The 26,999-nt window shown below is 40.2% G+C and overlaps 1 protein-coding gene across 1 annotated transcript in view; it reads right to left on the reverse strand.

The window, feature by feature from the left end:
* Window positions 1-2,225: 2,225 nt before the first annotated feature.
* The window catches only part of LOC127790400 (uncharacterized), a 29,357-nt gene continuing 4,583 nt past the window's right edge, over window positions 2,226-26,999 (reverse strand). The window contains 3 exon segments of the mRNA XM_052319909.1: window positions 2,226-2,335; window positions 2,377-2,496; window positions 26,191-26,431. Coding sequence (XP_052175869.1) covers window positions 2,226-2,335; window positions 2,377-2,496; window positions 26,191-26,431 — 471 coding nt within the window.

Below are 26,999 nucleotides of genomic sequence, written 5' to 3' on the forward strand. Positions count from 1 at the left end.
AAATGGCAGTGGATGGTTGTGAGAAGTCTCTCCTCTATCTTGATCAATGGTGGTGGGCTGCTTGTCCTTTTGAATGGGAGGAGGCTGATCTTCCTTTTGGCTTTCTTGTTGCTGCCCAAATTCTGGTTGTGGAGAGGGTGGGCTGCTTAGCTCCTTGCCACTGTGGAGAACGATAGCACTTACATTGCCCCTTGGATTTGAAACTGGCTGTGAAGGCAACTGACCCGAACCTTGACTCCGTAGCTCACTAATGTTGGTTGCCAGCTGTCCAATCTGTGTCTCCAAATTTTGTATGGCAATGTCAGTCCTTTGCTGAAACTGGAGATTGTTGGCAACGAGCTGCTTCATGATATTTTCCAAGCTTGATTCGGATTTAGGTACTGGTTGCGGTTGCTGCATTGATTGACTTGGTCTTTGTGCATTGAATCTGTGCTGCTGAGGTTGCTGCTGCTGTGGCTGGAATGGCTGGTTGGAAGGACCTCCATACCTCAAGTTCGGATGATCTCTCCACCCTGGATTATAGGTGGTAGCATATGGATCATATCTTTGTTGCTGTGGCTGGAAGGGTCTTCCTGGAAAAATGCCAGCACAGGCTTCTGTATTCTCCTGCAGTTGAGGACATTGGTCAGTACCATGGGAGGATAATGAACAAATACCACATACCTGCTGAGATTTGGACTGTCCTTTATCAAGGGCTAGCTGTCTGACCATGGAGGCCAATTCCTCCAATTTGTTCTCTATCCTTTGTTGGTCATTGATGGCAGCAACACCAATCTCATTAGCCTGTCTCATGGGAGTGGCTGACCTGGTACCAAACTGTTGGGCATTCTGTGCCATCTTGGAGATTAGCTCTTGAGTAGCTGCTGGTGTCTTTTCAGAGAGGGCTCCTCCACTAGCTGCATCCACTAAATACCTATCCATTGGAATAAGACCTTCATAGAAGTATTGGACCAGCAGCTGGTCACTGATTTGATGGTGTGGACAACTAGAACAGAGTTTCTTGAATCGCTCCCAATACTCATGTAATGTCTCCCCATGATTCTGCCTTATGCCACAAATTTCTTTCCGAATGGCGGCTGTTCAGGATGCTGGAAAGAACTTCTCCAAAAAGATTCTTTTTAGCCCATCCCAACTTGTGATGGCAGCAGGTGGTAGGTAGTATAACCAATCCTTTGCAGCTCCATCCAATGAAAATGGGAAGGCCCTAAGTTTTATCTGCTCCTCATTAACTCCTTGTGGCCTCATTGTGGAGCAGACAACATGGAATTCCTTGAGGTGCTTGTGCGGATCTTCACCTGCAAGGCCATGAAATTTGGGAAGCAAATGGATTGGCCCAGATTTCAATTCAAAGGTTGCATCCAATTGGGGATATTGAATGCATAAAGACTGGTAGTGCACATCAGGGGCAGCCAATTCTCTAATGGTTCTACCATCCAAATGACCATGATTTACATTATTTCCATTATTTCCATTCCGATTGTGTTCATTCCCATTACCCGCCATTGTGTTTAAGTCAGGGGTAGGTATAGAAACAGAAGGAATATCAGATGCAGTGGCAGAAGAGGTAGGAGGATTATCAGCTATCCGAAGCTCTAACTCTCTAGCCTTCCTTTGCTTCCTAAGGGTCCTTTCTATTTCAAGGTCTAGGTCAATTGGTATGTCCTTAGAGGACCTGGTCATGCACTAAAGATTAGCACAAAAACACACTCAAAATGACTCACAAAAAACAGCACACAAACTGGCCTATGCACATCAAAAACGCAAAAACGTAAGGCACATAAAATCTATCAATCAAGAAGCCCTAAGATGATTTTTTAAGCATTTTTTTCACAAAATTTCAACACAAACACCGAGGGACCTAAAAACACTAAAAACCACACAAAATCAGCCACTGAGAAACACAAAATGGACCAAAAAGTGGTCTAAACGTTGGAATTTGGAAAAAAAACGATCTCCTCATCGCAAAGCAGTGACTCATAATCCTCACAACCCCATTTCTTTGGACACCAAGTTTCAGCTCAATCGGAGAAAGTGGGAAGCAGTGAACAGTAACTGTCAAAATCGTTTTTTTTTTTTTTTTATCAAATCAGCTCCTGTTTTGCCTCAAAGACCACTCTAAATGCAAGAAAACATCAAGGGAGGCATAAAGACATGAAAGAACATCAAGTAAGGATGAGAAAGGAGGAGGATAGAACCGGTATCTTGTTCTCAATCCTTAAATTTTGCTATCTGTCATGGAGGCTGTCAAAACTGCTGAATAAGAGTTTGCTGAGTTTGCTGTCAAAACTGCTGAATTTGGCTATCTCTTGCACTTGGATGCAGCTTGCTGGTCTCACTACAAAATAGAGAATAAGAGTTTTCTGTCAGCAGCTATACCTGAAGGCATGTTCACTTCTTGATTTATGGCATAAACTTGGTACGTGGCGTTGTATCTAGCAGTGCCGAGTATGGTTAACTCGCTTTGGACCGGTAGCCCGCAAGCAGCTAGTTTCCAACCTATATACCAAGTAGCAACCACAACTTCTGCTATTAGATTATCAAAGAATATATATATATTTTTTTGAATCAGTCTTCTTTTGACAGAAACGAGATTGGTTCCGCAGTGGCAACGGCGCCAAAATCTGATCGGGGCTGTCGAACACCGATAGATTAGATGAATGATGATTCAGATTTGCAATAGGGGTGCAACCCAAAGTCGTCTCCCAACAAACCTCTAACGGATCTGTCAAAACAAGGCTAAACGGGGGGGGGGGGGGGAGTTTTTGATAAAAACAGAAAACAAGATATGCAAGAACACAATGAATCAAGATGCAATCAGTTGCAAACCAACCTTCTATCCCAGTTTTCATCGCCTTCTCAATAAACAATTTGTTTAGTTTTAATCCTCAAATCGAAAATCAGAAAAATCCTTTAACAACCGCCAAAGATTGGAAAGAAAACCAATAAAAAGATTTCAGAAACCTCTTGGTTCAATCTATCAGTTTTGATTCCCTTTTTGCACAGATTCGAGACTGATTGAAATACCATCCAAACAGGTTGTTCTTGCTTCTAGTTAAAGCCTCAACCGAGCACAAAAACTTTGGATTCTCAAACAAAGACAATGTATGCATTCATCCAACCGGTATCAACACATACACAAATTTAAGAGAGAATAGAAACAAGAGAACAATAAAGTTAAAACTAAAAAATAGATTTCCATTAAAACCAAAGACTCAAATCGGGAACAAGGATGGTATTGCAACTGATTACAGAATCCTTAGCCTTCCATCTTGACAAGAACAATGGAGAGAAGGAAAGGTGGCTACTGTTCACACCCTTCAAAAGCATACTCTCTTTTAATGGCCTCTTAAGGTGCTTAAGTAGAGCTTAAGGAGGAAACCCTAGGTTACTGCAACTTCACAGCCGATTTCGAATAGGTTAGCGTGCGTTATGGGCTTCGGCCTCTTCATAATAATTGTAGATCAGGAAGATTATATGAATTTGGGCTTTTTAATAACTTGATTTGGATATCAGACGCCCAAGATATGGCCTTTTAAAGAATCAGCATCTGTGCAGCTTTCCTAATTTGACCCAACTTCCTAGCCCCGACTTTGAAGTGTTGTTTGAAGGCCCAAACGAACTCAGATTTGGACAAACCATACCATTCTAGAAATCCCAAGAAGTTCTCTACAGTATCTCTGAAGACATCATCTTCATTCTGGAATTTTATCTTGGCAAAAATACTAAAGGAAGTGCAGGAGGTTAAATCTGCTAAAATTGCCCTTACTTCTCTATCTCCAGTTTCCAAGATATCTCATTGCCATCAAGACGTCTCATGCCCCATCTCATGCTCCCATAGCCCTAAACCTGGAAAAATAAAGTAAAATAGTGTGAAGCCCAATTCCTATAAAATAAAATGAAATAAAGTCAAGATGAATAAAATGACACAACTAATGTGCAAAAAGACTAAATATGAGGGCTAAATAATATGAAAATATGTGCTCTATCAACTACTCAAATTCCAATGGCAAAATTTACCACCAGGCCTTTAAAATGGACAACTCAGTTTTGAAAGTAACTTGCTTAGGTTGAAGAGGGTAATGCGGGGAATAGAGGACCAAGATGGTAATGTTGAGGAGGAGAAAGAAAAGGGGAAGTCTGATGAATCAAAAAGGGTGTTGTTTCAGAGGTTGTTGAGTGAAGATGAAGAATAATCATCAAAAGAAACTGGAGAACAGGAAGAATCTGAACTATCAGTGAAATAAGAAAAAAGTGCAACCGAAGAAGAATGAGGAGGAGGAGGCACAGGCTTGCAATCATAATTAAAGACTAGTCAAATTCCAATGGCAAAATCTGCCACCAGGTCTTTAAAATGGACAACTCAGTTTTGAAAATAACATGCTTAGGTTGAAAAGGGTGATGCGGGGAATAGAGGACGAAGATGGTAATGATGAGGAGGAGAAAGAAAAGGGGAAGTCTGATGAATCAAAAAGGGTGTTGTTTCAGAGGTTGTTAAGTGAAGATGAAGAATAATCATCAAAAGAAACTGGAGAACAGGAAGTATCTGAACCATCAGTGAAATAAGAAAAAAGTACAACCGAAGAAGAAGGAGGAGGAGGAGGCATAGGCTTGCAATCAGAATTGAAGACTAGTCAAATTCCAATGGCAAAATCTGCCACCAAGCCTTTAAAATGGACAACTTAGTTTTGAAAATAACATGCTTAGGTTGAAGAAGGTGATGCGGGGAATAGAGGACGAAGATGGTAATATTGAGGAGGAGAAAGAACATGGGAAGTCTGATGAATAAAAAAGGGTGTTGTTTCAGAGGTTGTTGAGTGAAGATGAAGAATAATCATCAAAAGAAACTAGAGAACAGGAAGCATCTGAACCATCAGTGAAGCAAGAAAAAAGTGCAACCGAAGAAGAAAGAGGAGGAGGAGGCACAGGCTTGCAATCATAATTAAAGACTAGTCAAATTTCAATGGCAAAATGTGCCACCAGGCCTTTAAAATGGATAACTCAGTTTTGAAAATAACATGCTTAGGTTGAAAAGGGTGATACGGGGAATAGAGGACGAAGATGGTAATGTTGAGGAGGAGAAAGAAAAGGGGAAATCTGATGAATCAAAAAGGGTGTTGTTTCAGAGGTTGTTGAGTGAAGACGAAGAATAATCATGAAAAGAAACTAGAGAACAGGAAGCTTATGAACCATCAGTGAAGCAAGAAAAAAGTGCAACCGAAGAAGAAGGAGGAGGAGGAGGCATAGGCTTGCAATCATAATTAAAGACTAGTCAATTTCCAATGTCAAAATCTGCCACCAGGCCTTTAAAATGGACAACTCAGTTTTGAAAATAACATGCTTAGGTTGAAGAGGGTGATGCGGGGAATAGAGGACGAAAATGGTAATGTTGAGGAGGAGAAAGAAAAGGGGAAGTCTGATGAATCAAAAAGGGTGTTGTTTCAGAGGTTGTTGAGTGAAGATGAAGAATAATCATCAAAAGAAACTAGAGAACAGGAAGAATCTGAACTATCAGTGAAACAAGAAAAAAGTGCAACCGAAGAAGAAGGAGGAGGAGGAGACACAGGCTTGCAATCATAATTAAAGACTAGTCAAATTCTAATGGCAAAATCTGCCACCAGGCCTTTAAAATGGACAACTCAGTTTTGAAAATAGCATGCTTAGGTTGAAGAGGGTGATGCGGGGAATAGAGGACGAAGATGGTAATGTTGAGGAGGAGAAAGAAAAGGGGAAGTCTGATGAATAAAAAAGGGTGTTGTTTTAGAGGTTGTTGAGTGAAGACGAAGAATAATCATCAAAAGAAACTGGAGAACAGGAAGTATTTGAAGCATCAGTGAAATAAGAAAAAAGTGCAATCGAAGAAGAAGGAGGAGGAGGAGGCATAGGCTTGCAATCAGAATTAAAGACTAGTCAAATTTTGATGGAGAAATCTGCCACCAAGCGTTTAAAACCACAACTGAGCGATGAAAATAGCATGCTTGGGTTGGAGAGGGTGATGCGGGGAAGAGAGGACGAAGATGGTAATGTTGAGGTGGAGAAAAAAAAGGGGAAGTCTGATGAATTAAAGAGCGTGTTATTTCAAAGGTTGTTGAGTGAAGATGAAAAATAATCATCAAAAGAAATTGGAGAACACGAAGCATCTGAACCATCAGTGAAGCAAGAAAAATGTGTAATCGAAGAAGAAGGAGGAGGCGGAGGCACAGGCTTGCAATCATAATTAAAGACCTGTAAAATTTCAATGTCGAAATCTTCCACCAGGCCTTTAAAACGATAACTGAGTGGTGAAAATAGCATGCTTGGGTTGAAAAGGGTGATGCAGGGAACAACGAACGAAGATGGTAATGTTGAGGAGGAGAAAGAAAAGGGGAAGTCTGATGAAATCAAAAAGGGTGTTATTTTAGAGGTTGTTGAGTGAAGACGAAGAATCATCATCAAAAGAAATTGGAGAACAGGAAGCATCTGAACCATCAGTGAAGCACGTAAAATGTGCAATCGAAGCATAAGGAGGAGGAGGAGGCACAGGCTTGCAATCATAATTAAAGACTAGTCAAATTTCAATGGCAAAATCTGCCACCAGGCCTTTAAAATGGACAACTCAGTTTTGAAAATAACATGCATAGGTTGAAGAGGGTGATGCGGGGAATAGAGGACGAAGATGGTAATGTTGAGGAGGAGAAAGAAAAGGGGAAGTCTGATGAATCAAAAAGGGTGCTGTTTCAGAAGTTGTTGAGTGAAGACGAAGAATTATCATCAAAAGAAACTGGAGAACAGGAAGCATCTGAACCATCAGTGAAGCAAGAAAAATGTGCAACCGAAGCATAAGGAGGAGGAGGAGGCACAAGCTTGCAATCATAATTAAAGTCTAGTCAAATTCCAATGCCGAAATCTTCCACCATGCTTTTAAAATGGACAACTCAGTTCTGAAAATAACATGCTTAGGTTGGAGAGGGTGATGCGGGGAATAGAGGACGAAGATGGTAATGTTGAGGAGGAGAAAGAAAAGGGAAAGTCTGATGAATCAAAAAGGGTGTTGTTTCAGAGGTTGTTGAGTGAAGACGAAGAATAATTGATCGGGGCTATCGAACACCGATAGATTAGATGAATGATGATTCGGATTTGCAATAGGTGTGCAACCCAAAGTCGTCTCCCAACGAACCTCAAACGGATCTGTCAAAACAAGGCTAAACGGGGGGGGGGGGGGGGAAGTTTTTGATGAAAAATAGAAAACAAAATAAGCAAGAATACAGTAAATCGAGATGCAATCAGTTGCAAACCAACCTTCTATCCCAGTTTTCATCGCCTTCTGAATAAACAATTTGTTTAGTTTTAATCCTCAAATCGAAAATTAGAAAAATCCTTTAACAACCGCCAAAGATTGGAAAGAAAACCAATAAACAGATTTCAGAAACCTCTTAGATCAATCTATCAGTTTTGATTCCCCTTATTGCACAAATTCGAGACTGATTGAAATACCATCCAAACAGGTTGTTCTTGCTTCCAGTTAAAGCCTCATCCGAGCACAAAAACCTTGGATTCTCAAACAAAGACAATGCATGCATTCATCCAACCGGTATCAACACATACATAGATTTAAGAGAGAATAGAAACAAGAGAACAATAAAGTTAAAACTAAAAAATAGATTTCCATTAAAACCAAAGACTCAAACCGGGAACAAGGATGGTATTTCAACTGATTACAGAATCCTTAGCCTTCCATCTTGACAAGAACAATGGAGAGAAGGAAAGTTGGCTACTGTTCACGCCCTTCAGAAGAATACCCTTTTTTAATGGCCTCTTAAGGTGCTTAAGTAGAGCTTAAGGAGGAAACCCTAGGTTATTGCAACTTCACAGCCAATTTAGGATAGGTTAACGTGCGTTCTGGGCTTCGGCCTCTTCATAATAATTGTAGATCAGGAAGATTAGATGAATTTGGGTTTTTGAATCACTTGATTTGGATATTGGACGCCCAAGATATGGCCTTTTAAAGAATCAGCATCTGTGCAGCTTTCCTAATTTGACCCAACTTTCTAGTCCCGATTTTGAAGTGCTGTTTGAAGGCCCAAACGAACTCGGATTTGAACAAACCATACCATTCCAGAAATCCCAAGAAGTCCTCTACAGTATCTCTAAAGACATCATCTTCATTCTGGAATTTTATCTTGGCCAAAATACTGATGGAAGTGTAGGAGGTTAAATCTGCTAAAATTGCCCTTACTTCTCTATCTCCAATTTCCAAGATATCTCATTGCCATCAAGACGTCTCATGCCCCATCTCATGCTCCCATAGCCCTAAACCTGGAAAAATAAAGTAAAATAGTGTGAAGCCCAATTCCTATAAAATAAAATGAAATAAAATCAAGATGAATAAAATGACACAACTAATGTGCAAAAAGACTAAATATGAGGGCTAAATAATATGAAAATATGTGCTCTATCAATAATCATCAAAAGAAACTGGAGAACAGGAATCATCTGAACTATCAGCGAAACAAGAAAAAAGTGCAACCGAAGAAGAAGGAGGAGGAGGAGGAACGAGCTTGCAATAAGAATTAAATACTAGTCAAATTCCAAAGGCGAAATCTGCCACCAAGCATTTAAAACAACAACGCAGTGGTGAAAATAGCATGTTTGGGTTGAAGAGGGTGACGCGGGGAATAGAGGACGGAGATGGTAATGTTGAGGAGGAGAAAGAAAAGGGAAAGTCTGATGAATCAAAAAGGGTGTTGCTTAAAACGTTGTTTTGTGAAGACAAAGAATCATCATCAAAAGAAACTGGAAAAGATGAAGCATCAGAATAATCAGAGAAGCAAGAAAAATGTGCTACCAAAGAAGGAGAAGGATGAGGCACAGGCTTGCATTTGGAATTAAGGATTAGTCAAATTCCAATAGCGAAACCTGCCACCAGGCCTTTAAAATGACAACTGAGTGGTTAAAATAGCATATTTGGGTTGAAGAGGGTAATTCGGGGAATAGAGGATGAAGATGGTAATGTTGAGGAGGAGAAAGAAAAGGGAAGTCTGATGAATAAAAAATGGTGTTGTCTCAGAGGTTGTTGAGTGACGACGAAGAATCATCATAAAAAAAAACTAGAGAACAAGAAGCATCTGAACCATCAGTGAAACAAGAAAAATGTGCAACCGAAGAATAAGGAGGAGGAGGAGGTAGAGGCTTGCAATCATAATTAAAGACTAGTCAAATTCCAACGGCAAAATCTGCCACCAGGCCTTTAAAAGGGACAACTAAGTTTTGAAAATAACATGCTTAGGTTGAAGAGGGTGATGCGGGGAATAGAGGACGAAGATGGTAATGTTGAGGAGGAGAAAGAAAAGGGGAAGTCTGATGAATCGAAAAGGGTGTTGTTTCAGAGGTTGTTGAGTGAAGACGAAGAATCATCATCAAAAGAAACTGGAGAATAGGAAGCATCTGAACTATCAGTGAAACAAGAAAAAAGTGCAACCGAAGAAGAAGGAGGAGGAGGAGGCACAGGCTTGCAATCATAATTAAAGACTAGTCAAATTCCAATGGCAAAATCTTCCACCAGGCCTTTAAAATGGACAACTCAGTTTTGAAAATAACATGCTTAGGTTGAAAAGGGTGATGCGGGGAATAGAGGACGAAGAAGGGAAGGTTGAGGAGGAGAAAGAAAAGGTGAAGTCTGATTAATCAAAAAGGGTGTTATTTCAGAGGTAGTTTAGTGAAGACGAAGAATCATCATCAAAAGAAACTGGAGAACAGAAAGCATCTGAACCATCAGTGAAGCAGGAAAAATGTGCCACCGAAGCATAAGGAGGAGGAGGAGGTACAGGCTTGCAATCATAATTAAAGACTAGTCAAATTCCAATGGCAAAATCTGCCACCAGACCTTTAAAATGGACAACTCAGTTTTGAAAATAACATGCTTAGGTTGAAGAGGGTGATGCGGGGAATAGAGGACGAAGATGGTAATGTTGAGGAGGAGAAAGAAAAGGGGAAGTCTGATGAATCAAAAAGGGTGTTGTTTCAGAAGTTGTTGAGTGAAGACGAATAATCAACATCAAAAGAAACTGGAGAACAGGAAGCATCTGAACTATCAGTGAAACAAAAAAAAAGTGCAACCGAAGAAGAAGGAGGAGGCACAGGCTTGCAATCATAATTAAAGACTAGTCAAATTCCAATGGCAAAATCTTCCACCAGGTCTTTAAAATGGACAACTCAGTTTTGAAAATAACATGCATAGGTTGAAGAGGGTGATGTGGGGAATAGAGGACGAAGATGGTAATGTTGAGGAGGAGAAAGAAAAGAGGAAGTCTGATGAAATCAAAAAGGGTGTTGTTTTAGAGGTTGTTGAGTGAAGACGAAGAATCATCATCAAAAGAAACTGGAGAAAAGGAAGCATCTGAACCATTAGTGAAGCAGGAAAAATGTGCCACCGAAGCATAAGGAGGAGGAGGAGGCACAGGCTTGCAATCATAATTAAAGACTAGTCAAATTCCAATGGCGAAATCTGCCACCAGGTCTTTAAAATGGACAACTCAGTTTTGAAAATAACATGCATAGGTTGAAGAGGGTGATGTGGGGAATAGAGGACGAAGATGGTAATGTTGAGGAGGAGAAAGAAAAGGGGAAGTCTGATGAAATCAAAAAGGGTGTTGTTTTAGAGGTTGTTGAGTGAAGACCAACAATCATCATCAAAAGAAACTGGACAACAGAAAGCATCTGAACCATCAGTGAAACAAGAAAAAAGTGAAACCGAAGAAGAAGGAGGAGGAGGAGGCACAGGCTTTCAATCATAATTAAATACTAGTCAAATTCCAATGGTAAAATCTGCCACCAGGCCTTTAAAATGGACAACTCTGTTTTGAAAATAACATGCTTAGGTTGAAGAGGGTGATGCGGGGAATAGAGAACGAAGATGGTAATGTTGAGGAGGAGAAAGAAAAGGGGATGTCTGATGAATCAAAAAGGGTGCTGTTTCAGAGGTTGTTGAGTGAAGACGAAGAATCATCATCAAAAGAAACTGGAGAATAGGAAGCATGTGAACCATCCGTGAAGCAAGAAAAATGTGCAACCAAAGCATAAGGAGGAGGAGGAGGCACAGGCTTGCAATCATAATAAAAGACTAGTCAAATTCCAATTGCGAAATCTGCCACCAGGCCTTTAAAAATGACAACTCAGTTTTGAAAATAACATGCTTAGGTTGAAGAGGGTGATGCGGGGAATAGAGAACGAAGATGGTAATGTTGAGGAGGAGAACGAAAAGGGATGGCTGATGAATCAAAAAAGGTGCTGTTTCAGAGGTTGTTGAGTGAAGACGAAGAATCATCATCAAAAGAAATTGGAGAATAGGAAGCATCTGAACCATCAGTGAAGCAAGAAAAATGTGCAACCGAAGAAGAATGAGGAGGTGGAGGCACAGGCTTAAAATCATAATTAAAGACTAGTCAAATTCCAATGGCAAAATCTGCCACCAGGCCTTTAAAATAGACAACTCATTTTTGAAAATAACATGCATAGGTTGTAGAGGGTGATGTGGGGAATAGAGGACGAAGATGGTAATGTTGAGGAGGAGAAAGAAAAGGGGAAGTCTGATGAAATCAAAAAGGGTGTTGTTTTAGAGGTTGTTGAGTGAAGACGAAGAATCATCATCAAAAAAACTGGAGAACAGGAAGCATCTGAACCATCAGTGAAACAAAAAAAAAGTGCAACCGAAGAAGAAGGAGGAGGAGGAGGCACAGGCTTGCAATCATAATTAAAGACTAGTCAAATTCCAATGACAAAATCTGCCACTAGACCTTTAAAATGGACAACTAAGTTTTGAAAATAACATGCTTAGGTTGAAAAGGGTGATGCGGGGAATAGAGGACGAAGAAAGGAACGTTGAGGAGGTGAATGAAAAGGGGAAGTCTGATTAATCAAAAAGGGTATTATTTCAGAGGTAGTTTAGTGAAGACGAAGAATCATCATCAAAAGAAACTGGAGAACAGGAAGCATCTGAACCATCAGTGAAGCAGGAAAAATGTGCCACCGAAGCATAAGGAGGAGGAGGAGGCACAGGCTTGGAATCATAATTAAAGACTAGTCAAATTCTAATGGCGAAATCTGCCACCAGGCCTTTAAAATGGACAACTCAGTTTTGAAAATAACATGCATAGGTTGAAGAGGGTGATGCGGGGAATAGAGAACGAAGATGGTAATGTTTAGGAGGAGAAAGAAAAGGGAAGTCTGATGAAATCAAAAAGGGTGTTGTTTTAGAGGTTGTTGAGTGAAGACAAAGAATCATCATCAAAAGAAACTGGAGAACAGGAAGCATCTGAACCATCAGTGAAACAAGAAAAAAAGTGAAACCGAAGAAGAAGGAGGAGGAGGAGGCACAGGCTTGCAATCATAATTAAAGACTAGTCAAATTCCAATGGCGAAATCTGCCACCAGGCCTTTAAAATGGACAACTCAGTTTTGAAAATAACATGCATAAGTTGAAGAGGGTGATGCGGGGAATAGAGAACGAAGATGGTAATGTTGAGGAGGAGAAAGAAAAGGGGAAGTCTGATGAAATCAAAAAGGGTGTTGTTTTAGAGGTTGTTGAGTGAAGACAAAGAATCATCATCAAAAGAAACTGGAGAACAGGAAGCATCTGAACCATCAGTGAAACAAGAAAAAAGTGAAACCGAAGCATAAGGAGGAGGAGGAGACACATGCTTGCAATCATAATTAAAGACTAGTCAAATTCCAATGGCAAAATCTGCCACCAGGCCTTTCAAATGGACAACTCAGTTTTGAAAATAACATGCTTAGGTTGAAGAGGGTGATGCGGGGAATAGAGGACGAAGATGGTAATGTTAAGGAGGAGAAAAAAAAGGGGAAGTCTGATGAATCAAAAAAGGTGCTGTTTCAGAGGTTGTTGAGTGAAAACGAAGAATCATCATCAAAAGAAACTGGAGAATAGGAAGCATCTGAACCATCAGTGAAGCAAGAAAAATGTGCAACCGAAGAAGAAGGAGGAGGAGGAGGCACAGGCTTGCAATCATAATTAAAGACTAGTCAAATTCCAATGGCAAAATCTGCCACCAAGCCTTTAAAATGGACAACTAAGTTTTGAAAATAACATGCTTAGGTTGAACAGGTTGATGCGGAGAATAGAGGACGAAAATGGTAATGTTGAGGAGGAGAAAGAAAAGGGGAAGTCTGATGAATCAAAAAGGGTGTTGTTTCAGAGGTTGTTGAGTGAAGACGAAGAATCATCATCAAAAGAAACTGGAGAACAGGAAGCATGTGAACCATCAGTGAAGCAAGAAAAATGTGCCACCGAAGCATAAAGAGGAGGAGGAGGCACAGGCTTGCAATCATAATTAAAGACTAGTCAAATTCCAATGGCAAAATCTGCCACCAGGCCTTTAAAATGGACAACTCTGTTTTGAAAATAACATGCTTAGGTTGAAGAGGGTGATGCGGGGAATAGAGGACGAAGAAGGGAAGGTTGAGGAGGAGAAAGAAAAGGGGAAGTCTGATTAATCAAAAAGGGTGTTATTTCAGAGTTAGTTTAGTGAAGACGAAGAATCATCATCAAAAGAAACTGGAGAACAGGAAGCATCTGAACCATCAGTGAAGCAGGAAAAATGTGCCACCGAAGCATAAGGAGGAGGAGGAGGCACAGGCTTGCAATCATAATTAAAGACTAGTCAAATTCCAATGGAAAAATCTGCCACCAGGCCTTTAAAATGGACAACTCATTTTTGAAAATAACATGCATAGGTTGAAGAGGGTGATGTGGGGAATAGAGGACGAAGATGGTAATGTTGAGGAGGAGAAAGAAAAGGGGAAGTCTGATGAAATCAAAAATGGTGTTGTTTTAGAGGTTGTTGAGTGAAGACGAAGAATCATCATCAAAAGAAACTGGAGAACATGAAGCATCTGAACCATCAGTGAAGCAGGAAAAATGTGCCACCGAATCATAAGGAGGAGGAGGAGGCACAGGCTTGCAATCATAATTAAAGACTAGTCAAATTCCAATGGCGAAATCTGCCACCAGGCCTTTAAAATGGACAACTCAGTTTTGAAAATAACATGCATAGGTTGAAGAGGGTGATGCGGGGAATACAGAACGAAGATGGTAATGTTTAGGAGGAGAAAGAAAAGGGGAAGTCTGATGAAATCAAAAAGGGTGTTGTTTTAGAGGTTGTTGAGTGAAGACAAAGAATCATCATCAAAAGAAATTGGAGAACTGGAAGCATCTGAACCATCAGTGAAACAAGAAAAAAGTGAAACCGAAGAAGAAGGAGGAGGAGGAGGCACAGGCTTGCAATCATAATTAAAGACTAGTCAAATTCCAATGGCGAAATCTGCCACCAGGCCTTTAAAATGGACAACTCAGTTTTGAAAATAACATGCATAGGTTGAAGAGGGTGATGCGGGGAATAGAGAACGAAGATGGTAATGTTGAGGAGGAGAAAGAAAAGGGGAAGTCTGATGAAATCAAAAAGGGTGTTGTTTTAGAGGTTGTTGAGTGAAGACGAAGAATCATCATCAAAAGAAACTGGAGAACAGGAAGCATCTGAACCATCAGTGAAACAAGAAAAAAGTGAAACCGAAGCATAAGGAGGAGGAGGAGGCACAGGCTTGCAATCATAATTAAAGACTAGTCAAATTCTAATGGCAAAATCTGCCACCAGGCCTTTAAAATGGACAACTCAGTTTTGAAAATAACATGCATAGGTTGAAGAGGGTGATGTGGGGAATAGAGGACGAATATGGTAATGTTGAGGCGGAGAAAGAAAATGGGAAGTCTGATGAAATCAAAAAGGGTGTTGTTTTAGAGGTTGTTGAGTGAAGACGAAGAATCATCATCAAAAGAAACTGGAGAACAGGAAGCATCTGAACCATCAGTGAAACAAGAAAAAAGTGAAATCGAAGAAGAAGGAGGAGGCACAGGTTTGCAATCAAAATTAAAGACTAGTCAAATTCCAATGGCAAAATCTGCCACCAGGCCTTTAAAATGGACAACTCAGTTTTGAAAATAACATGCTTAGGTTGAAGAGGGTGATGCGGGGAATAGAGGACGAAGATGGTAATGTTGAGGAGGAGAAAGAAAAGGGGAAGTCTGATGAATCAAAAAAGGTGTTGTTTCAGATGTTGTTGAGTGAAAACGAAGAATCATCATCAAAAGAAACTGGAGAACAGGAAGCATCTGAACCGTCAGTGAAACAAAAAAAAAGTGCAACCGAAGAAGAAGGAGGAGGAGGAGGAGGCACAGGCTTGCAATCATAATTAAAGACTAGTCAAATTCCAATGGCAAAATCTTCCACCAGGCCTTTAAAATGGACAACTAAGTTTTGAAAATAACATGCTTAGGTTTAAAAGGGTGATGCATAGAATAAAGGACGAAAATGGTAATGTTGAGGAGGAGAAAGAAAAGGGGAAGTCTGATAAATCAAAAAGGGTGTTGTTTCAGAGGTTGTTGAGTGAAGATGAAGAATCATCATCAAAAGAAACTGGAGAACAGGAAGCATATGAACCATCAGTGAAACAAGAAAAAAGTGAAACCGAAGAAAAAGAAGGAGGAGGAGGCACAGGCTTGCAATCATAATTAAATACTAGTCAAATTCAAATGGCAAAATCTGCCACCAGGCCATTAAAATGGACAACTAAGTTTTGAAAATAACATGCTTAGGTTGAAAAGGGTGATGCAGAGAATAGAGGACGAAGAAGGGAAGGTTGAGGAGGAGAAAGAAAAGGGGATGTCTGATGAATGAAAAAGGCTGTTGTTTCAGAGGATGTTGAGTGAAGACGAAGAATCATCATCAAAAGAAACTGGAGAATAGGAAGTATCTGAACCACCAGTGAAGCAAGTAAAATGTGCAACCGAAGAAGAAGGAGGAGGAGGAGGCACAGGCTTGCAATCATAATTAAAGACTAGTCAAATTCCAATGGCAAAATCTGCCACCAGGGCTTTAAAATGGACAACTCAGTTTTGAAAATAACATGCTTAGGTTGAAGAGGGTGATGCGGGAAATAGAGGATGAATATGGTAACGTTGAGGAGGAGAAAGAAAATGGGAAGTCTGATGAATCAAAAAAGGTGTTGTTTCAGAAGTTGTTGAGTGAAGACGAAGAATCATCATCAAAAAAACTGAAGAACAGGAAGCATGTGAACCATCAGTGAAGCAAGAAAAATGTGCAACCAAAGCATAAGGAGGAGGAGGAGGCACAGGCTTGCAATCATAATTAAAGCTAGTCAAATTCCAATGGCAAAATCTGCCACCAGGCCATTAAAATGGACAACTCAGTTTTGAAAATAACATGCTTAGGTTGAAGAGGGTGATGCGGGGAATAGAGGAGGAATATGGTAACGTTGAGTAGGAGAAAGAAAAGGGGAAGTCTGATGAATCAAAAAAGGTGGTTTCAGAAGTTGTTGAGTGAAGACGAAGAATCATCATCAAAAGAAACTGGAGAACAGGAAGCATGTGAACCATCGGTGAAGCAAGAAAAAAGTGAAACCGAAGAAGAAGGAGGAGGAGGAGGCACAGGCTTGCAATCATAATTAAAGACTAGTCAAATTCCAATTGCGAAATCTGCCACCAGGCCTTTAAAATGGACAACTCAGTTTTGAAAATAACATGCTTAGGTTGAAGAGGGTGATGCGAGGAATAGAGAACGAAGATGGTAATGTTGAGGAGGAGAAAGAAAAGGGGATGTCTGATGAATCAAAAAGGGTGTTGTTTCAGAGGTTGTTGAGTGAAGACGAAGAATCGTCATCAAAAGAAACTGGAGAATAGGAAGCATCTGAACCATCAGTGAAGCAAGAAAAATGTGCAACCGAAGAAGAAGGAGGAGGAGGAGGCACAGGCTTGCAATCATAATTAAAGACTAGTCAAATTCCAATGGCAAAATCTGCCACCACACCTTTAAAATGGACAACTAAGTTTTGAAAATAACATGCTTAGGTTGAAAAGGTTGATGCGGAGAATAGATGACGAAAATGGTAATGTTGAGGAGGAGAAAGAAAAGGGGAAGTCTGATGAATCAAAAAGGGTGTTGTTTCAGAGGTTGTTGAGTGAAGACGAAGAATCATCATCAAAAGAAACTGGAGAACAGGAAGCATCTGAACCATTAGTGAAGCAAGAAAAATGTGCCACCGAAGCATAAAGAGGAGGAGGAGGCATAGGCTTGCAATCATAATTAAAGACGAGTCAAATTCCAATGGCAAAATCTGCCACCAGGCCTTTAAAATGGACAACTCTGTTTTGAAAATAACATGCTTAGGTTGAAGAGGGTGATGCGGGGAATAGAGGACGAAGATGGTAATGTTGAGGAGGAGAAAGAAAAGGGGAAGTCTGATGAAATAAAAAAGAGTGTTATTTTAGAGGTTGTTGAGTGAAGACGAAGAATCATCATCAAAAAAACTGGAGAAGAGGAAGCATCTGAACCATCAGTGAAACAAAAAAAAAGTGCAACCGAAGAAGAAGGAGGAGGAGGAGGCACAGGCTTGCAATCATAATTAAGGACTAGTCAAATTCCAATGGCAAAATCTGCCACCAGGCCTTTAAAATGGACAACTCTGTTTTGAAAATAACATGCTTAGGTTGAAGAGGGTGATGCGGGGAATAGAGAACGAAGATGGTAATGTTGAGGAGGATAAAGAAAAGGGGATGTCTGACAAATCAAAAAGGGTGCTGTTTCAGAGGTTGTTGAGTGAAGACGAAGAATCATCATCAAAAAAACTGGAGAATAGGAAGCATGTGAACCATCAGTGAAGCAAGAAAAATGTGCAACCAAAGCATAAGGAGGAGGAGGAGGCACAGGCTTGCAATCATAATTAAAGACTAGTCAAATTCCAATTGCGAAATCTGCCACCAGGCCTTTAAAAATGACAACTCAGTTTTGAAAATAACATGTTTAGGTTGAAGAGGGTGATGCGGGGAATAGAGAACGAAGATGGTAATGTTGAGGAGGAGAAAGAAAAGGGGATGCCTGATGAATCAAAAAGGGTGCTGTTTCAGAGGTTGTTGAGTGAAGACGAAGAATCATCATCAAAAGAAACTGGAGAATAGGAAGCATCTGAACCATTAGTGAAGCAAGAAAAATGTGCAACCGAAGAAGAAGGAGGAGGAGGAGGCACAGGCTTGCAATCATAATTAAAGACTAGTCAAATTCCAATGGCAAAATCTGCCACCAGGCCTTTAAAATGGACAACTAAGTTTTGACAATAACATGCTTAGGTTGAAAAGGGTGATGCGAAGAATAGAGGACGAAAATGGTAATGTTGAGGAGGAGAAAGAAAAGGGGAAGTCTGATGAATCAAAAAGGGTGTTGTTTCAGAGGTTGTTGAGTGAAGACGAAGAATCATCATCAAAAGAAACTGGAGAACAGGAATCATCTGAACCATCAGTGAAGCAAGAAAAATGTGCCACCGAAGCATAAAGAGGAGGAGGAGGCACAGGCTTGCAATCATAATTAAAGACTAGTCAAATTCCAATGGCAAAATATGCCACCAGGCCTTTAAAATGGACAACTCTGTTTTGAAAATAACATGCTTAGGTTGAAGAGGGTGATGCGGGGAATAGAGGACGAAGAAGGGAGGGTTGAGGAGGAGAAAGAAAAGGGGAAGTCTGATTAATCAAAAAGGGTGTTATTTCAGAGGTAGTTTAGTGAAGACGAAGAATCATCATCAAAAGAAACTGGAGAACAGGAAGCATTTGAACCATCAGTGAAGCAGGAAAAATGTCCCACCGAAGCATAAGAAGGAGGAGGAGGCACAAGCTTGCAATCATAATTAAAGACTAGTCAAATTCCAATGGCAAAATCTGCCACCAGGCCTTTAAAATGGACAACTCAGTTTTGAAAATAACATGCATAGGTTGAAGAGGGTGATGTGGGGAATAGAGGACGAAGATGGTAATGTTGAGGAGGAGAAAGAAAAGGGGAAGTCTGATGAAATCAAAAAGGTGTTGTTTTAGAGGTTGTTGAGTGAAGACGAAGAATCATCATCAAAAGAAACTGGAGAAGAGGAAGCATCTGAACCATCAGTGAAACAAGAAAAAAGTGAATCCGAAGAAGAAGGAGGAGGAGGAGGCACAGGCTTGCAATAAAAATTAAAGACTAGTCAAATTCCAATGGCAAAATCTGCCACCAGGCCTTTAAAATGGACAACTCAGTTTTTAAAATAACATGCTTAGGTTGAAGAGGGTGATGCGGGGAATAGAAGACGAAGATGGTAATGTTGAGGAGGAGAAAGAAAAGGGGAAGTCTGATGATTCAAAAAGGGTGTTGTTTCAGAAGTTGTTTAGTGAAGACGAATAATCATCCTCAAAAGAAACTGGAGAACAGGAAGCATCTGAACCATCAGTGAAACAAAAAAAAAGTGCAACCGAAGAATAAGGAGGAGGAGGAGGCACAGGCTTGCAATCATAATTAAAGACTAGTAGAATTCCAATGGCAAAATCTTCCACCAGGCCTTTAAAATGGACAACTATGTTTTGAAAATAACATGCATAGGTTGAAAAGGGTGATGCGGAGAATAGAGGACGAAAATGGTAATGTTGAGGAGGAGAAAGAAAAGGGGAAGTCTGATGAATCAAAAAGGGTGTTGTTTCAGAGGTTGTTGAGTGAAGATGAAGAATCATCATCAAAAGAAACTGGAGAACAGGAAGCATATGAACCATCAGTGAAACAAGAAAAAAGTGAAACCGAAGAAAAAGAAGGTGGAGGAGGCACAGGCTTGCAATCATAATTAAAGACTAGTCAAATTCCAATGGCAAAATCTGCCACCAGGCCTTTAAAATGGACAACTTAGTTTTGAAAATAACATGCTTAGGTTGAAAAGGGTGATGCGGAGAATAGAGGACGAAAATGGTAATGTTGAGGAGGAGAAAGAAAAGGGGATGTCTGATGAATCAAAAAGGTTGTTGTTTCAGAGGTTGTCGAGTGAAGACGAAGAATCATCATCAAAAGAAATTGGAGAATAGGAAGCATCTGAACCACCAGTGAAGCAAGTAAAATGTGCAACCGAAGAAGAAGGAGGAGGAGGAGGCACAGGCTTGCAATCATAATTAAAGACTAGTCAAATTCCAATGGCAAAATCTGCCACCAGGGCTTAAAAATGGACAACTCAGTTTTGAAAATAACATGCTTAGGTTGAAGAGGGTGATGCGGGGAATAGAGGATGAATATGGTAACGTTGAGGATGATAAAGAAAATGGGAAGTCTGATTAATCAAAAAGGGTGTTATTTCAGAGGTAGTTTAGTGAAGACAAAGAATCATCATCAAAAGAAACTGGAGAACAGGAAGCATCTGAAGCATCAGTGAAGCAGGAAAAATGTGCCACCGAAGCATAAGGAGGAGGAGGAGGCACAGGTTTGCAATCATAATTAAAGACTAGTCAAATTCCAATTGCAAAATCTGCCACCAGGCCTTTAAAATGGACAACTCAGTTTTGAGAATAACATGCATAGGTTGAAGAGGGTGATGTGGGGAATAGAGGACGAAGATGGTAATGTTGAGGAGGAGAAAGAAAAGGGGAAGTCTGATGAAATAAAAAAGAGTGTTATTTTAGAGGTTGTTGAGTGAAGTCGAAGCATCATCATCAAAATAAACTGGAGAACAAGAAGCATCTGAACCATCAGTGAAACAAGAAAAAAGTGAAACCGAAGAAGAAGGAGGAGGAGGAGGCACAGGCTTGCAATCATAATTAAAGACTAGTCAATTCCAATGGCAAAATCTGCCACCAGGCCTTTAAAATGGACAACTCAGTTTTGAAAATAACATGCTTAGGTTGAAGAGGGTGATGCGGGGAATAGAGGACGAAGATGGTAATGTTGAGGAGGAGAAAGAAAAGGGGAAGTCTGATGAATCAAAAAAGGTGTTATTTCAGAGGTAGTTTAGTGAAGACGAAAAATCATCATCAAAAGAAAATGGAGAACAGGAAGCATCTGAACCATCAGTGAAGCAGGAAAAATGTGCCACCGAAGCATAAGGAGGAGGAGGAGGCACAGGCTTGCAATCATAATTAAAGTCTAGTCAAATTCCAATGGCGAAATCTGCCATCAGGCCTTTAAAATGGACAACTCAGTTTTGAAAATAACATGCATAGGTTGAAGAGGGTGATGTGGGGAATAGAGGACGAAGATGGTAATGTTGAGGAGGAGAAAGAAAAGGGGAAGTCTGATGAAATCAAAAAGGGTGTTGTTTTAGAGGTTGTTGAGTGAAGACGAAGAATCATCATCAAAAGAAACTGGAGAACAGGAAGCATCTGAACCATCAGTGAAACAAGAAAAAGTGAAACCGAAGAAGAAGGAGGCGGAGGAGGCACAGGCTTGCAATCATAATTAAGGACTAGTCAAATTCCAATGGCAAAATCTGCCACCAGGCCTTTAAAATGGACAACTCAGTTTTGAAAATAACATGCTTAGGTTGAAGAGGTTGATGCGGGGAATAGAGGCCGAAGAAGGGAAGGTTGAGGAGGAGAAAGAAAAGGGGAAGTCTGATGAAATCAAAAAGGGTGTTGTTTTAGAGGTTGTTGAGTGAAGACGAAGAATCATCATCAAAAGAAACTGGAGAACAGGAAGCATCTGAACCATCAGTGAAACAAGAAAAAAGTGAAACCGAAGAAGAAGGAGGCGGAGGAGGCACAGGCTTGCAATCATAATTAAGGACTAGTCAAATTCCAATGGCAAAATCTGCCACCAGGCCTTTAAAATGGACAACTCAGTTTTGAAAATAACATGCTTAGGTTGAAGAGGGTGATGCGGGGAATAGAGGAGGAATATGGTAACGTTGAGTAGGAGAAAGAAAAGGGGAAGTCTGATGAATCAAAAAAGGTGGTTTCAGAAGTTGTTGAGTGAAGACGAAGAATCATCATCAAAAGAAACTGGAGAACATGAAGCATGTGAACCATCAGTAAAGCAAGAAAAATGTGCAACCAAAGCATAAGAAGGAGGAGGAGGCACAGGCTTGCAATCATAATTAAAGACTAGTCAAATTCCAATTGCGAAATCTTCCACCAGGCCTTTAAAATGGACAACTCAGTTTTGAAAATAACATGCTTAGGTTGAAGAGGGTGATGCGGGGAATAGAGAACGAAGATGGTAATGTTGAGGAGGAGAAAGAAAAGGGGATGTCTGATGAATCAAAAAGGGTGCTGTTTCAGAGGTTGTTGAGTGAAGACGAAGAATCATCATCAAAAGAAACTGGAGAATAGGAAGCATCTGAACCATCAGTGATGCAAGAAAAATGTGCAACGGAAGAAGAAGGAGGAGGAGGAGGCACAGGCTTACATTCATAATTAAAGACTAGTCAAATTCCAATGGCAAAATCTGCCACCAGGCCTTTAAAATGGACAACTCTGTTTTGAAAAAAACATGCTTAGGTTTAAGAGGGTGATGCGGGGAATAGAGGACGAAGAAGGGAAGGTTGAGGAGGATAAAGAAATTGGGAAGTCTGATTAATCAAAAAGGGTGTTATTTCAGAGGTAGTTTAGTGGAGACGAAGAATCATCATCAAAAGAAACTGGAGAACAGGAAGCATGTGAACCATCAGTGAAGCAAGAAAAATGTGCAACCAAAGCATAAGGAGGAGGAGGAGGCACAGGCTTGCAATCATAATTAAAGACTAGTCAAATTCCAACGGTAAAATCTGCCACCAGGCCTTTAAAATGGACAACTCAGTTTTGAAAATAACATGCTTAAGTTGAAGAGGGTGATGTGGGGAATAGAGGACGAAGATGGTAATGTTGAGGAGGAGAAAGAAAAGGGGAAGTCTGATGAAATCAAAAAGGGTGTTGTTTCAGAGGTTGTTGAGTGAAGACGAAGAATCATCATCAAAAGAAACTGGAGAACAGGAAGCATCTGAACCATCAGTGAAGCAAGAAAAATGTGCAACCGAAGAAGAAGGAGGAGGAGGAGGCAGAGGCTTGCAATCATAATTAAAGACTAGTCAAATTCCAATGGCAAAATCTGCCAGCAGGCCTTTAAAATGGACAACTCAGTTTTCAAAATATAATGCTTAGGTTGAAGAGGGTGATGCGGGGAATAGAGGACGAAGATGGTAATGTTGAGGAGGAGAAAGAAAAGGGGAAGTCTGATGAATCAAAAAGAGTGTTGTTTCAGAAGTTGTTGAGTGAAGATGAAGAATCATCATCAAAAGGAACTGGAGAACAGGAAGCATCTGAACCATCAGTGAAACAAAAAAAAAGTGCAACCGAAGAAGATGGAGGAGGAGGAGGCACAGGCTTGCAATCATAATTAAAGACTAGTCAAATTCCAATGGCAAAATCTTCCACCACGCCTTTAAAATGGATAACTCAGTTTTGAAAATAACATGCTTAGGTTGAAGACGGTGATGCGGGGAATAGAGGCCGAAGAAGGGAAGGTTGAGGAGGAGAAAGAAAAGGGGAAGTCTGATTAATCAAAAAGGGTGTTATTTCAGAGGTAGTTTAGTGAAGACGAAGAATCAGCATCAAAAGAAATTGGAGAATGATCGGGGCTGTCGAACACCGATAGATTAGATAAATGATGATTTGGATTTGCAGCAAGAGTGCAACCCTAAGTCGTCTCCCAACGAACCTTCAACGGATCTGTCAAAACAAGGTTAAACGGGGGGGGGGGGGGGGGAAAGTTTTGATGAAAAACAGAAAACCAAACAAGCAAGAACACAAGAAATCGAGATGCAATCAATTGCAAACCAACCTTCTATCCCAGTTTTCATCGCCTTCTCAATAAACCATTTGTTTAGTTTCAATTCTCAAATCAAAAACCAGAATAATCCTTTAACAACCGCCAAAGATTGGAAAGAAAACCAATAAACAGATTTCAGAAACCTCTTAGTTTGATTTATCAGTTTTGATTCCCCTTATTGTACAGATTTGAGATTGATTGAAATACCATTCAAACAGGTTGTTCTTGTTTCTAGTTAAAGCCTCAACCGAGCACAAAAACCTTGGATTCTCAAACAAAGACAATGCATGCATTCATCCAACCGGCATCAACACATACACAGATTTAAGAGAGAACAGAAACAAGAGAACAATGAAGTTAAAACTAAAAAAATAGATTTCCATTAAAACCAAAGACTCAAACCGGGAACAAGGATGGTATTGCAACCGATTATAGAACCTTAGCCTTCCATCTTGACAAGAACAATGGGGAGAATGAAAGCTGGCTACTGTTCACGCCCTTCGAAAGAATCCTCTCAAAATCGGCCACTTAAGGTGCTTAAATAGGGCTTAAGGAGGAAACCCTAGGTTACTGCCACTTCACAGCCGATTTCGGATAAGTTAGAGAGCGTTATGGGGTTCGGCCTCTTCATAAGAATTGTAGATCAGGAAGATTAGATTAATTTGGGATTTTGAATCACTTGATTTGGACATCGGCCGCCCAAGATATGGCCCTTTTAAGGAATCAGCATCTGTGCAGCTTTCCTAATTTGACCCAACTTCCTAGTCCCGACTTTGGAGTGCTGTTTGAAGGCCCAAACGAACTCGGATTTGGAAAAACCATACCTTTACATAAATCCCTAGAAGTCCTCTACAATATCTCTGAAGACATCATCTTCATTCTGGAACTTTATCTAGGCCAAAATACTGAAGGAAGTGCAGGAGGTTAAATCTGCTAAAAATGGCCCTCACTTCTCTATCTCCAATTTCCAAGATATCTCATTGCCATCAAGACGTTTCATGCCCCATATCATGCTCCCATAGCCCTAAACCTGGAAAAATAAAGTAAAATAGTGTGAAGCCCAATTTCTATAAAATAAAACCAAGATGAATAAAAAGGACACAACTAATGTGCAAAAAAGACTAAATTTGAGGGCTAAATAATATGAGAATATGTGCTCTATCAATTTCCCCCACACTTGGACTTTTGCACTCCTGGGCAAAACACTAAACACTAACATTCACTCTTTCGAACAAAAAGGATGCAAAGAATGCAAAATGAGAGGCATGGCAAGTTTTATAGGAATTCAACACTTCAAAGATCATCTTTCTTACACTTCCCAAACAAACAAGTAGCATGGCAATTTTACTTGGCAAGGCGAGTCAAAATAAGCAGACCCTCATAGAATAAGAACATGCTTTCAAGTTCATCAAATGCTATGCCCAACTCCACTCAATCATAATTCCACTACCAGATATGCTCATCTTCTAAATCTCCACTCTTAGTGCTTTATGCATGCATATCAAAAGGACTTTTATTCAAGGCTCAAACATGGTAAGGTGAAAGGGATAGGAAGATAACAATGAAAAGTAAAGTAAACCTTAGGAAGAAAACATTCAAGACAACCCAAGATCAATGAAGAACTATTAAGCAAGTAGAAAATAGACACAATGTTTTTTTTTTTGAAAGGTGGGTGCGTTTTACGCTCCATCCCAACCTTTGTGAGTGCGTTTTACGCTCCATCTCACCTTGGCGAGTGCGTTTTACGCTCCATCTCACCTTAGCCTTTGGCCTTCCTATCTATTTTTCTTTTTGATTCCAAAGGACTTGCTTAATATGTTGCCATAATCAAGGGATGCAATGAATGTTCCTCAACCTAAAGAAGGGAAAAGATAACTCTTTTTTTTTTTTTCTTTTTTCTTTTTTCTTTTTTTTTTTTCTTTTTTTTTTTTTTTTTTTTCACATGCATGAGCATTGATAGCTTCAATAAAGATTCAAAACAAGTTCTGGAGTGATACCCATAATTAGTGGATATAGGCATAGCATAAGAAAGGACAAGAACATGCACAAATATCCCCACAAAGGCTACCTCAATCAACCCACCAAAGCCAAACTCATTTCCAATTTACTTGAAAGCCCAAAAAGATAAGATCAACTTTCTAATCATGCTAAATTCTTTCAAACTCAATTTGCCTCATTTTGCAAAAAAAAAAATTTATTTTTTAATTTTATTTTATTATTTTTTTTTTTTCAATTTTCTAAAACTCCTCCCCCACACTTAAACAGTACATTGTCCTCAATGTAAGCATGCAGCAAGAATCAGGTATAGGACAAGTAAATAATAAAAAATAAGGAGAGAGGAGAGGAACAGCCTGATTTTGTCAATTGTAGGCGGCGTTGAGGAGATGCAGCTCCTCCATAGTATGCTCCTGAAAGCTCTCGTAGAATGGCTTAAGCCGCTGCCCGTTGACTGTGAATCGCTTTGCGGTTGACTCATCCATAAGCTCAACTGCACCATAAGGAAAAACATGAGTAACCACAAAAGGACCAATCCAACGAGAACGCAACTTACCTGGCATTAGTTTTAGACGGGAGTTGTATAGGAGGACTTTCTGGCCAACTTCGAACTCTTTCTTGTTGATGAATTTGTCATGAGCAGCCTTAGTTTTTTCCTTATAAATTCTGGAGTTCTCGTATGCTTCCAATCTCAATTCCTCAAGCTCTTGCAATTGAAGCTTTCGTTGGGAACCAGCCTCTGTCATATCCATGTTGCATTGCTTTACCGCCCAATAGGCCTTATGCTCGATCTCTACCTGCAGATGACATGCTTTTCCAAAGACCAGTCGATATGGGGACATGCCAATAGGAGTCTTGTAGGTCGTGCGGTAGGCCCAAAGTGCATCTTCCAACCTTTTGCTCCAGTCTTTCCTGTTGGGCTGGACTGTCTTCTCTAGAATATGCTTGATCTCTCTGTTTGAAACCTCAGCCTGCCCATTGGTCTGTGGATGGTAGGGCGTCGCCACTTTATGTAAAACTCCATACTTTCGAAGCATGGATTGCATCGTTCTGTTACAGAAGTGGGATCCTTGATCACTGATGATGTCCTTGGGAATGCCAAACCTGCAGAAAATATGAGATCTAACAAAATCTGCAACCACAGAAGAATCATCAGTCCTGGTGGCTCTAGCTTCCACCCATTTCGAAACATAATCCACAGCCAAAAGAATGTACACAAAACCAAAGGAGACAGGAAAAGGACCCATGAAATCAATGCCCCAAACATCAAAGATCTCGCAAAATAGTAAGGGTTGCTGAGGCATTTCATTCCTACGTGATATTGATCCTGTGTGCTGGCAACGTGTGCAATTCTTACAAAATGTA

This window comes from Diospyros lotus, chromosome 1 (assembly GCF_014633365.1).
Source record: "Diospyros lotus cultivar Yz01 chromosome 1, ASM1463336v1, whole genome shotgun sequence".
In the NCBI taxonomy this organism is placed as follows: domain Eukaryota; kingdom Viridiplantae; phylum Streptophyta; class Magnoliopsida; order Ericales; family Ebenaceae; genus Diospyros; species Diospyros lotus.